The sequence below is a fragment of the Garra rufa genome, chromosome 15, assembly GCF_049309525.1.
Source record: "Garra rufa chromosome 15, GarRuf1.0, whole genome shotgun sequence".
NCBI lineage: Eukaryota > Metazoa > Chordata > Actinopteri > Cypriniformes > Cyprinidae > Garra > Garra rufa.
This window is the reverse complement of record NC_133375.1, coordinates 21,619,252-21,632,555: the sequence shown is the minus strand read 5'-3', so window position 1 is coordinate 21,632,555 and position 13,304 is coordinate 21,619,252. Positions and strand designations below refer to the sequence as shown.

Here is a 13,304-nt window from a genome sequence, read left to right as displayed (position 1 = left end):
GATGAAAATCGAAACTAAAAAAAAATCCATAGAAAGAAAATATGACTGCCAGAACAAAACAGGAAGAAATACTGTGTTGGATTACGAAAAATGGTCATGTAAAAGCACAGAAGACTATTAAGTTTTATGGAAACCACTTGAAAACAGCAAGCACAGTTTTTACGGACTTCCCTTTTAATCAAATGTTTTTGTATATCTTCCTTTTAAGGTTCACGAAAAGAGCAGTTTTGTTTGTTTCCGCCATGTCATGTGGTGTTGTGTAAGTGACCATGTCAAGTGTGACCTGTGTTTTTGGGTTTCATGTGAATGTGAGCAACTGAATGAGTCAGTGTGCATGTGTGTTCAACATCCAGCTCAGAGTCATAGGATTGAGTGCATATAAATATGTGTGTGTTCAGTGTCCAGCTCAATATGAAGCTGGCCTGTGATGATGACCGACCTTTTAATGCTGAGATAAATCCATGATCTTATTCAAGCCTCTATTTACCCAACAGTAATGATGCCTTTAAGAAATAACCATCTCTCTATTTTGTCCCTCAGGTATGTCAATATTTCTGCAATTATAAAAGACATACGGCTCTAAATAGAGACATTTATTGATTAGCACCATAATTGAGCAAGAAGCAAATGGAACTTGACAAAGTGGATATATTAGTTTAGCTGTAGCATTTTATATTATAGTGTTTGTGTGCTCATGTGATTACTGAGAAATATTATTGAACTATATTTGTTAAATCTGTAGTTGTTGATTTTGCTTCTGCTGTTACTAAAGGAGTTCATTACAATACCGTGCAATGTAACATGCTGTAAGATAAAGTTGAATGGGTTTAGTAATCAGATGTTCCAAAATGAAACTTGTTATTTGTTTGTCTTTTTTGTCAGTTGATATTTTAGATTTTAGAACATCTTCAATAGGATTTTGCCCAACAAAATTGTTTTGCAAAAATTTTTGCAGACATGCTGCAAAAATACCATAAACCATTAATGTATCATAAAAGTTGTTAATGTAACTTGGTTTGTTATTCATAGAACATCTTGTTTGACAGTCATAGTCACCATTTACTTTAATTGCAAGGAAAAAGCAGACTCACTGTCTGTTTAGTGTTCTGATGAGGGGAGTTAAAACAGGACAGGAAATAGCCTAGCATGTCTAAATTATGATGTTTTTTATGTAAAAATGTTGATTAATCTTGAACTTTACAAGTTATGGAAGCCCATTTCCGCCAGTGAATAAAAAAGGTTAATGAGACTTTTTACAATTTGGACTTTTCTCCTCAGAATTGTGAGTTTATACATTTGAAGGCAGAACTGCATGATATAAACTCGCAATTGTGAGTTGTAAAGTCAGAATTTCAAGATAAAAACTCAGTTTTGACTTCTTTTCACAAATGCAAGTTTATATCCCGCAATCCTGTTTTTTTTTTTTTTTCAGAATTGTAAAAGTCCAGTTTTGAGAGGAAAAAAAAAACAAATGATATGTTCTCACAATTCTGACTTGATAACTTGCAATAGCGTGTTATAAAGTCATAATTGCGAACTGCATGCTATAAAGTCAGAATGGTGAGATTATGTCTGTTTAAATCTCACACTTCTGAGTTAATAACTTGCAATTGCATGTTATAGTCAGAATTGCGAATCTGAGAAAAAAGGTCACAATTTTGAGATACAAATTCTGTTTATATCTGTTTAAGTTTATATCTCACAGATCTGACTTTATTTCTCAGAATTGTGACTTTATTTCTCCTTATAACACTCGCAATTGTTATAAACTCTCAATTATGGCTTTTTTTCCTCACAATTCTGACTTAACTCACAATTGCATGTTATAAAGTCAGAATTTTGAGAAAAATTTGATGAAAAAAATAAAAAATATGTGATATAAATACAATTCTGGCATTTTTACTTGAAATTCTGAGAGAAAAAAAATCTGAATTGTGAGTCTACATCTTGCAGTTCAGAATTGTGACTTTATTTCTCTTTATAACTATTTTTTATGACTTTATAACTCGCAATTGTTATGAGAAAAAATAGATAAAAAGTAAAAATGTGATTTTGTGAGGGAAAAAAATGACTGATATGTTCTCAGAGTTTATATCGCACAATTCTGACTTACCTTGCAATTGCATGTTATAAAGTCAGAATTGCAAATTGCATGTTATAAAGTGAGAATTGCAATCCTAGGAAAAAAAAGTCACAATTTTGAGATATGAACTCGCAATCCCGAGAAAATTCTTTGAAGTGTACACTTGCATTTCTGAGAAAAACGTCAGAATTGTTTGTTTATATCTTACAGTTCAGACTTTATTTTTTAGGATTGCGACTTTGTCACAGAATTGTTTCTGGCAATTCTCACTTTATAACTTACAAATGCAAGTTCATATCAAACAATTGAAAAAAAAAAACATCAGAAATTCGAGATATAAACTCAAAATCCCAATCACACAATTCTGAGAAAAAAAGTCTACTTTTTTATTTTATTATTCAGTGGCGGAAATGGGCTTTCATAATAAGTGGACCTCAGAGAACAGTACGAAATAATAAAAAAGCCATTTCATGACCCTTTTAAGTAAATTCTTCCTTTCTGTTTCACTAAAGAAATAAAGTGAAACAGGTTTCAAAAGCCATGAAGGTGAATAAATTATATGATTTTTTCCCCCTGTCTACTTTAAGTGGTTTAATTGGCTTAAATGGTTCATATTCTATTAAAACTGCAGTAAGCTGTATAAGCCAGTGAAGACTCACTCAGTTCTCCTATAGAGAAAAATATTTTCCTTTCATCTGATTTCAAACTTTAGATACTAATTGATCATGTCTTCACTATTTATGTGTTTGTATGTGTTAGAGCCTCAATGAGAAGCAGTATGGAGGCGCTGTGGTTGTGTTACTCTTCTCCAACTCCTCAAAGTGCAAGTCACCTCCTCGCCCTACTTGTTCTCTGTCTCTCATTGGCTGCTATAACTGCTTCACTGCTTTTCCACTGGCTCATAGACCTTTTAAAATATGACATCCAGACAGCATTGGTTGCAGCTGGTATCTATGCCACAGCTGTGTTTATCCTATCATCTCTCATTCATCCATTCCGATGTGCCTTCACGCTAATCTTCCCGACGTTGTTCACCCGACAAGGCCGTAAACTGCTGTTGTCCACGTCCGTGATGATCGTGGTGCTGTACGTCCTACCCAACATGGCCGCCAACATCGCAACACTCACACATGTTGTGAAATGCGCATCAGAAAAACTTTCTCAAAGTCTTCTAAGCAGCTCAGGGCTCATCAACACCATTAAGGATAACATAGTCAGAAGAGCTGAGGAAAGAGTGGATGGGAGTTTAGTCCAAACGCTGCGTGATTTTGATCACACTACACATATTAATGTCTCTGAAGTGAAGGGACGGTTGCATGTGTTGAGTCAACGAGTGCAGGAGGATTTCTCTGAAGTTAAAAGTCAAGTACAGGACCTGAAGCTGCTGTTCAGCAGGATTTTCGCTGCTGTTTTTGTTCTGTATTTGTTCGCTGAGTCTGTCATGTACCTTCGGTCTTATCTGACGTCTGTAAGATTTGACAACACATATGTCACTGGTGGGCTCAGGAGGAAAGGAGCTGAAAAAGGGATTGTGGTTGAAGCGAAGGATGTGAAAAATGGAGTAAACTCCACCAGTTTCAGAATAACTAAAAGGGAACTTTTCAAATGTCTGGCTCCAGCAATGGTGATCACACTGTATCTGCTAATGACAATCTTTTTGATAGTGCTGGACGATTTCTTGTATTACTTGGTGAAATTAGGTGGTCCTTGGATTTCAAACATGCCATCCACCAACATCAGCATCAACGTCAACTTCAAGGTAATCAACTCCACCAGTTTCTTCTTACATATATCCTGATGAATTGTAACTCCATATGGAAGTCAAAGTCAGACTTCATTGACAGTTTTTAGTTTTTAGTAATTTTATGGAGGTTTGGAACACTTTGATGCAAAGTAAATGACAGGATTATTACTTTTGGGTGAACTATCCCTTTAAGTTAAAGCAAAAGTTAACAAAAAAGCTCTGATAAAGTCAAAGTACTTGTCAAAGTTACTGTTCACCATTGTGAAAAATAACGATTCTCTTTTCTTTTGCCCTCTGTCTTTCTAATCATCTCAGGTTGGAACTGAAGTGGGCTTCTGTCAAATCTTTAGCTCAGACTGTCGGGTAGATTTGTTCAATTTTAACAGAACTTACACAGCCCTCATTCACTCTGATCCAAACATGTGCGAGGCCCAATCCAGCAAGCTGAACCCAAGTGTAGTGACGGCACTGGTGTTCCTATATCTGTTCAGCTACACCTTGCTGCCCCTGGAGGTCTACGCACGACGCCTTCGGAGAAAGGTAGCAGCTTCTTTCTTCCGGCAGCAGGAGGAAAGAAGGGTTGAGTTCCTTATTAAGAAAGTTCAAACTAAACAAAAAGACAGACAAAACAAAGTTTTCTTTATAGAATCCAACCATCAAGATAAAGAATTCTCTGGGATAACAGATCAGCTATACACGTAATACTAGAGTGCATGTTATCCTACATTTTTACAGAACTGTAAATACTGTATTTAAATAATAAATGTACATAATCAAATTTGTGAGTCATATATTTTGTTCAACAACTTTTTTTTGTCATATTTTCAGTTGAGGTCAAAAGTTTACATCCCCTTTTAGAATCTGCAAAATGTTAATTATTTGACCAAAATAAGAGGGATCGCCCACAAGAGAAAATAATAGTTGCATTTATAAACATGACCCCATTCAAAAGTTTACATCCTCTTGATTCTTAATACTGTGTTATTCCCTTAGTTGTTCATGAGTCCCTTAAAGGAGAACTCCGGTGTGATATTGACCTAAAGTGTATTGAATCATGATACCGAGTGTGAACGTACCTTGCATATCTCATCTCGGTTTGTGTCCAGCTGTCCGAAATCTGGGGTCAGTTAGCCGATGCTCACAACAGGCTGTCTATGAGAGTCAACAGGGCATCGGAAAAGCCATGTAAATAAATCACTGTTTTACGCCATTTACGAGGCACATCTTCCACCAGGAACAGACCGGTCGCCGCCATCTTAAATGTAGTCACGATAAGTCGAGTGTCGAGCACCAAGGAATTTATCAGGTTATCAACGTATCAGGTTGTAGTTTCCTTCGTGCTCGACACTCGACTTATCGTGACTACATTTAAGATGGCGGCGACCGGTCTGTTCCTGGTGGAAGATGTCTGTATAAATCTTCTTGTAAATAAACTACCGGTGCTTTTTCTGAGTTCTCAATGTCTCGTTTTAAATGTCAGGGCCCTTGGAAGTCTACCAATGAAGTGTGGAGCTACTTTGTGCCTCGTAAATGGCGTAAAACAGTGATTTATTTACATGGCTTTTCCGATGCCCTGTTCACTCTCATTGACAACCTGTTGTGAGCATCGGCTAACTGACCCCAGATTTCGGACTGCAGGACACAAACCGAGATGAGATATGCAAGGTACGTTCACACTCGGTATCATGATTCAATACACTTTAGGTCAATATCACACCGGAGTTCTCCTTTAATTGTCCTGAACAGTTAAATTGCCTGTTCATGATTTTGAGATCCATCTTTTTACACTGAGGACAACTGAGGTGGGTGGATCCCGGGGGAGGGGGGTGTTGAATTTGAAGATCAGGGTAAATTGAACCTATGGTGTCTTCTGGGAAATATGTAACTATTTTCTGTCTAGCCTCTGAAGGGCAGTACTAAATAAAAAAATAAAGATTCTAGAAAATCTCATATAGGCAAAATAAGAAAAATCTACACAGGTTGATGTAACTCTTAATGCATGGTTTTCCCTTCAGGAGCATCAGATATTTGAACTTTCTGTAATAGTTGCATATGAGTCCCTCAGCTGTCCTCAGTGTAAAAAGATGATTTCAAAATCATACAGTCATTGTTGGAAAGGGTTCAAATACACAAAAATGCTGTAAAACCAAAGAAGTGCCCTCGTGTTTTCATCGCAGCTAAACCTTGCGTCACCTTTGACAGGTGAGTTACTGCAAAAAGACGGTCATTGCAACACTGTAAAGCAATTAAACTACTGCATTTCACCATGTGCTTAAAAAAAAACATTTTCATAGGTTTAACATTATGTTATCGGCTAGGAAAATGTTAATTTGACTATAAACACCAGAAACTGGAAAGTTAAAGCCTCGTTCAAGTGAGGCGAGACTGACGTGTTCAGAAAAAAAAAGGTGGATACTGCAGTGAAGTGGTTTGTGATCTGACCTATGACGCTATAAACGGGAAAAAATACCTTGGTGTTTAACAGAGTGAAAACAGCTTTCTGCTTTTACCTTACAGTTCACAATCCATTAAGAGACCGTGTTAGTGACATAGAGTACAGGTTAGTGCTGCCTGATCTAGAGGGACTGGATGAAGGAAACATGACACTAATGGACAGGAAATCAAAGCACAGCACAGCAAGAAGGAACTGTAAATGCTTAGGGGACTGCAGTGGTTATTATGTGTGTATATTACACTGCATGTGCATATTGTATACAGAAAACTGAATTCAGATACCATTTGTATATTATTAGCATTTTATTATATGACTAACTGGTAGATAATAAGGTGTTATGTCAGAAAAAAAATGTTTTTCCTTCTCTTACGTGAGAAAGATCTCAAGTCTTACTGACGTCAAACTGAACAGGTACATCTGAATATGTGAACCCACAATGAGGTTCATTTTTAATAAGGGTCTGATGATTGCAGGCTGATTTTAGCAGTTTGTATCATGCAAATTATAAGATTTGCAGTTAAAATGAAAAGGCACAGAGAGGTTGAAAATGGTCATGCAAAGCTACATTATGTGTTCTTGGCACATACTGTTGGATTTTAAATTTGTCCATTTTAAACAACATATCAGTGTTGGCATTATTTCACAGTAACTAATGACTCATATTAAACAACAATTTTTGTCTTAATCTAATTTGTAGGGTTAAAGTAAAGAGTCACTTAAAAAACACACAAATAGATTTTTTGAAAAATGTCTCCAATATCCATTCAATGAAATTCAATGGATTTCCATTGTTGTTTAGGACTGTATGAGCAAAAACAACTGAAATGTCTTGTTTTTTGTTGTTCCACAGGTGAAAGAAAGTTTAGGTTTACTAAGGGTAATTGATTGAAGAGAAAACAATGACACCTACAGTGTTTTGCTATCACACATTTAAAAGGAACCCTGGGTATTAAGACTTATATGGCTTAATATAACGTAAACAATGTCTCTTAGATTTATGTTATTTAAAAAAAAAATCCACGTGTTTTTATACATATATTTATTTTGATAATGTCAAATGGTTGCAAATGGGAGCTACTGGCACTACCTGTCATTGTTTTTACTGCAACAAAACTAAGGAAAATAAAATAGTGATTTGGTACATTGCAGCTTTTGACTGTAATTTTCAGTCGAAGGGCAACAAAAAAGCACTGTAAGTCTTCAATGCTTTCCTAGCGATAAGAAGAGAAGAAAAGAATGCGAAGATGCCTGTGGACGAATAAAACTTCCTAAAGACCTGCGTCTTTGTTCTCTCCACGTCAGCCCTCATGCCTTTGAGGCATTTAGTAGACCACAGCTACTGAAAGAGCTTACAAACGGCTGACAAGAAACTCTAGATGCCATCCTGGCAGGATGTAAACATGTCAACGCTTGTCATAATGCCGCAGCCAGCACTAAAGCAGTTTCTCAGCACGGATTTTACTCGATATCTGGGACTTTTAGACCAATTGATGGTATGGCATTTAGTTTAAGCCTAGGCTTTTATCCATCATCACCTGTAAGCTCTTTCAGTAGCTGTGGTCATCTGTCAGTATTTTATTTTCCAAGTTGTGTTGCAGTAAAAATAGGAAAAGGTAGCGCCAGTAGCTCGCTGAGTGCAACCATTTGACATAATTAAAATACTAGCACCCTCCCATAGTCCGAAATATGTATAAAATAACATGTTTGTTTAAAATAGTGTAAATATTTCATAGTATTTCTACTACATATTTCAGTAATTTATGATCATTTACGATATATTAAGCCATGAAAGTCTTAATACCCGGGGTTTCTTTGAAGCAAAATGTGATTTCATTAATGTCATTTTATATGACTCACAGCAACTCCACATACTGACTCAACTGATATATTTTTAATTACTTTAACACATGTGGTCAGTCTTAAACAAACTCAGAAATAGAGAGCAAGTGTAAAGGTATCCAAAGAATGATTCTTCGTTTGTGTCCCCTCTTTCAGCCTCTAAATGTCTGTTGGAAACTGTCAGAGGTGAACACCATATTCTTGTGTGTTTGTGGAGGTGGGATATTTGCCATAAGGCCTATGGCTACAATAGCTGCCACTTTATCTAGACTTTATAAACAGCTTTTTCAAGTCCTTCAAAAAGTGCATATGAGAGAAAAAAATACCTTTACAATTTGTAGCTTTGTCCAACTCCATTGGGTAAGTTCAGTGGTCACTTTCATGAGCGGCACATTATTCCTGCCTCTGTCACAGCACACTTAAAGCTCCGCTACAGAGCCACTATCATCTGTCTCATAGCAACTGCCGCTTTAAGCCATCCGCATCGCTGTGACATTTTAAAGCTAATACACAGATAAAACCATTTTCAGCAAAAGAAACTGCAAGCATTAGTCAAAAAACAACAACAACAACAAAGATAGACATTCAGAGCCAGATCTTGAAAAGGTACAGTAATTCTTAGCATTCAAATGTTTAAGAGGAAAGCCAGCGAGAGACCTTAATAAGTTCACATAATGGATGATAATGGAAATTTGTAGCATCTCAGACCAAAACAAGAAATGAAAGGCAGAAAATGAAGTCTCCCACAGAAAATGGAGGAACAGGTCATGAGAAAGTAGATTTGAATGATTCTGATTCTGAAAATAAGACTTTCAGGGCAATATACCAGAGAATGCTACCCAGTAATGAAAGATGGTTTCTTTCATCTGTGAAAGCCAGAAGGAGAAATTTTTACTCCATTTTGCAATGGATGGACAGTAAAACTTTCGAGCTTCAAAAAGGATATACTATAAAACTATGATAAGTCCTATTGTATTGTATTGTATTCACTATAAGTTGCAGAACCATTTTAAAATTTATTGTTTTAACTTAAAATCTTGTAATGTGCTCTTGTCAGGCATTCACCACAGTCACCCTCACCTGCCACATCACCAGGACCCACACACACCCGCTCGCAATCACCGGAATTCTGATCACCTGCGCACAATCAGCCACACCCCTATAAATAGACTCCTGCACACAGTTCTCATTGTCTGGTCTACCTATCCATGCACCTGCTGTTGCTCTGCTTCTCTACGATCCTGTTAATATCTACAACCTTGGACTTCTGATTCATTCATATCCTACAATGAACTTACAGATAAGATCCTGCATTGATCTATCCCTCTCTGCACTGTCATTTTACCAGTCTGACAATAAATCTCCTGTTTGGTTTTTCACTTCATCTCTGCCTCCGTTCTCATTTCTACTGTGTTGTGACAGCTCTAGGTATAGTCATTAGAACTAGATTCAAACTGATTTTATAGTGAGTTTCAGTCTGTATTGCTGACAACTTGAAGCACATACAGTTGAAGTCAAAAGTTTTACTAAACCTTGCAGAATCTGCAAAATGTTAATTATTTTACCAAAATAAGGGGATCATACAAAATGCATGTCATTTATTTAGTACTGAGCTGAATAAAATATTTAAAATGAAAGATGTTTACATATAGTCCACAAGAGAAAATAATAGATGAATTTATAAAAATAACCCTGTTCAAAAGTTAACATTTGATTCTTAATACTGTTTTGTTACATGAATGATTCACAGCTCAAAAAAGATATTTAGGTAAAATAAGAAATGTACACATCCTCATTTGGTTCAGAAGTTTACACCCTCAGCTCTTAATGCATGTTTTTTTCCTTCTGAAGCATCAGTTTTTGAACCTTTTGTAATAGTTACTTATAAGTCCCTCAGTTCAATTTTCTATTTATTTGCACAATTAAAAGAAATACAACACCAAAGACATACTGATGCATATTCAGTGCCGGAGAAGGCAAAAAGCCAGTATGGCTTATCTAAAGCCTCCACCAAAGAAAAATTAAAAAATAGCCAAAGAATACAAACACAATATAATACAAAAAAATGTCCTGGTAATACTGGTGATAAAACAAGCTTTTCTCAATAAAATGAAAATATACTGAAAAATATAGAATCAACAAATTGCAGAAGCTAGTTCATCAACAGACCTCTTAAAACTCTTTTAAAAGCTCTCAATTGAGGTGCATTGTCTCGCCATATGAGAAAATCTATTCCATATCTGTGTTCCTTTAAATCTTATTGAAAATTGGCCTCTACAAGTGAATTTTGGAGGATGTCCTCAGTGTGAAAAGATGGATCTCAAAATCATACAGTCATTGTTGGAAAAGTTCAAATACACAAAAATGCTGAAAAACAAAAGAAACTGTGGAATCTGAAGGACTTTTCTGAAGAACAGCAGGCAGTTTAACTGTTCAGGACAAACAAGGGACTCATGAACAACTATCACTAAACAACATAAACACAACTGTGTTTAGGTATAACAGCACAGTATTAAGAATCAAGTTTATGTAAACTTTTGAACAGGGTCATTTTTATAAATTTAAATATACTATTTTCTCTTGTGGACTATAGTTAAACATCTGTTATGTGAAATATCTTATTCAGGTCAGTAGGCTACTAAATAAAAAGCAAAATGCATTTTGTATGATCCCTCTTATTTAAATACTTAATATTTGGCAGATTCTGCAAAAAGAAGGTCATGTAAACTTTTTGCTTCAACTCTATTGGAGTACTATTATGATGATTTTAATGTGCTTTTGTGTGTTTTAGAAAGCTCCAGTTCCCATTCAGTGAAACTGGATGAAACAAAAATACACTCTAAAGATTTTTGTCAGTCCATCTTTTTTTTTCTTTTCTTCTGAACGTCTTTAGAATGTCCCTTTTTTTCATCCAGTTTCACTGAAAAGGAGCTGAGCCTGAAGCATAATGACCATTTTCATATTGACCATTTCATATTATAGTTAACTGTTCATATAAGTCTATTTCGTTTTTAGTCACAAACATATTTCATCTTATCAACGTAAAACTAAATATTTAGGGGAGAGCGGGGCACAACCTAACACTTTTTGAATTTCGCGGTTTATGTAAATCCACGTGGGGTTCAGAGTACAATTTTTTATCCACGTTATTTTCACACTTGTCTAGTACAAATATATCGCTTTGTTTCATATTTACAGTGTATATGTTTTTCGTTATTTGCCTCAAAAGAAAGGAAGTGAAACGTGACAACATGCCCCGTAGGTGGGGTACATTGTAACATCTGAGGGACACGTTGTAACACGACCATATGACAGCTTAAAATGTTATCTGATCGAATGAAAAAAATATACACAACAAACTAAAATATTTTGTCAGTAAAATACATGAGTTAACTTTTTCAAATGAAGTAATGACGTTTTTTTAAAAAAAATAAAAATGATCTAATTTTGGAGTTTGAAAATGAACACATTGCAACAATGCTTTGAACGGCCCTGATCGCAACACACAGCTGTACAGTAGTTCAAAACAATGTGGACAGATAGATGAAACACATTTAGACATTCAGAAGAACACTCCACTCCTCCACACACAGCTCTCATAGAACACAACACACATAAACGAGCAAAAATGCTTTACATTACTTGAAATAATAACTTCTGAACATTAAACATTGATTTTCAGCCTTTATTCACCTGTTTCTTGAGGTATCTTATCGAAATCCTTAGAAGTAAATCGTGTAAACTGCACCGCTAATGTCACAGAATAGCATAGTTTAATAACAGCGGGGAATATTGTAACACAGTGTTACATCTTTCCCCATCTGCGCGACTGGAGTTTAAAACAGGTTAGTGTCTTCTGCCGGTTTGTCAAGCATTAATAAACTATCTAAACTGATAAATAACAAATTGGAGATTAAAATAATAGCAGATTTGTCTAATTTTAAATGAATATTTAAAACTGAAATGAAAAGTTTACTTCAGCCAGAAATGTACTTTTACTATGGTAAAATAAATATTCAGCGATATCTTCAAAAGGCGTTTGAATTCTGGCGCTCTTTTTTCTCTGCATAGTGTTGCTATGGCAACTAGTAAACACCATAAATTTGGTTATGCTAGCGTGTGTGGAAATATTTAAACCACGCGTGTTACAATTAACCCCGCGTTAGTTTGTGCCCCGCTCACCCCTATACATCAATCATAACCTTGACTGTTTTGTCATTTAAGAAAATTTGACAAAACACATGGTTTTTATTGTTTCTGAAAGCCAACTCACTTTCCTCAATAATATGGATTACAAATCCATTTCCTCATACAATACACCCCAACATGCTGTCCTTTAAATAGCATATAACTCTTTCACTACAAATGAAGAAACAGTAATACACCACATAAATACAAAACAAGAACATTACCAGATTTCTTTTATATAATAATAAAATGGATCCAAAGAGGGAAGAGCTTTTATTATCCACATATTAGTGTGGAATTGAATGAATCAGCGGACACACACAGGTTGAGTTGATTCAGATTGGGTTTATTACTGCTGCAGTGAGTGACACAGGTAGTGACGCAGTCTGGTGATACTATCTAGATTACATTCAAAAATACTCATTGTACTGACACTCGGTTCAGATCACTTTACAATTAACTTCGTAAAAGTCTGAGCAGATTTCATAATGGTATTTCTTTATATAACACATTTACTGTCTGTTTTAATACATAGCTGCCTCGGTTTTGCACACAGCCTACACTGTTTATGAGATTAACACGTGTCTGCAAAATTTTACTTTTCTGTGCACAAGCCTTTGCATTCACTAGGAATGAGGCATAGGATTACACATAGGATTACTCAGTTTACACCGATGATTAGTTGCTTTTACACAATATGAGTTGAATTCAGATTAACTGCATTTTTTATGTAAAATGCTGAATGAACTTTCATTTTTGGCTGAACTCTTCCTTTTAGACTTAATGTTATCATAAATGAAAAACCAGTATAGTCTCAAATGCCAAACATTAGCTGCTTCTCAAACATAACTTTCTTATTTTTCCATAAACGTGCTGCTTAAGAAGCTCATTTTTGTTGCAACAGGGACACCACGTGGTATTCAAAGGAATTGCAGGAGGCTATGGAGGAATTTTAGCCTACATAAGTTGTTGCTCATTTCGCAGGAGTGATTTAA

At 35.6% G+C, this 13,304-nt stretch overlaps 1 protein-coding gene across 1 annotated transcript; it reads left to right on the top strand.

Moving 5' to 3' along the window:
* Positions 1-499: 499 nt before the first annotated feature.
* LOC141287685 (osteoclast stimulatory transmembrane protein-like) lies at positions 500-4,529 on the top strand. Its single transcript, XM_073819828.1, has 3 exons — positions 500-540; positions 2,843-3,842; positions 4,143-4,529. Exons 1-3 carry the CDS (start codon positions 500-502, stop codon positions 4,527-4,529), a joined length of 1,428 nt encoding a protein of 475 aa, XP_073675929.1.
* Positions 4,530-13,304: the final 8,775 nt, after the last annotated feature.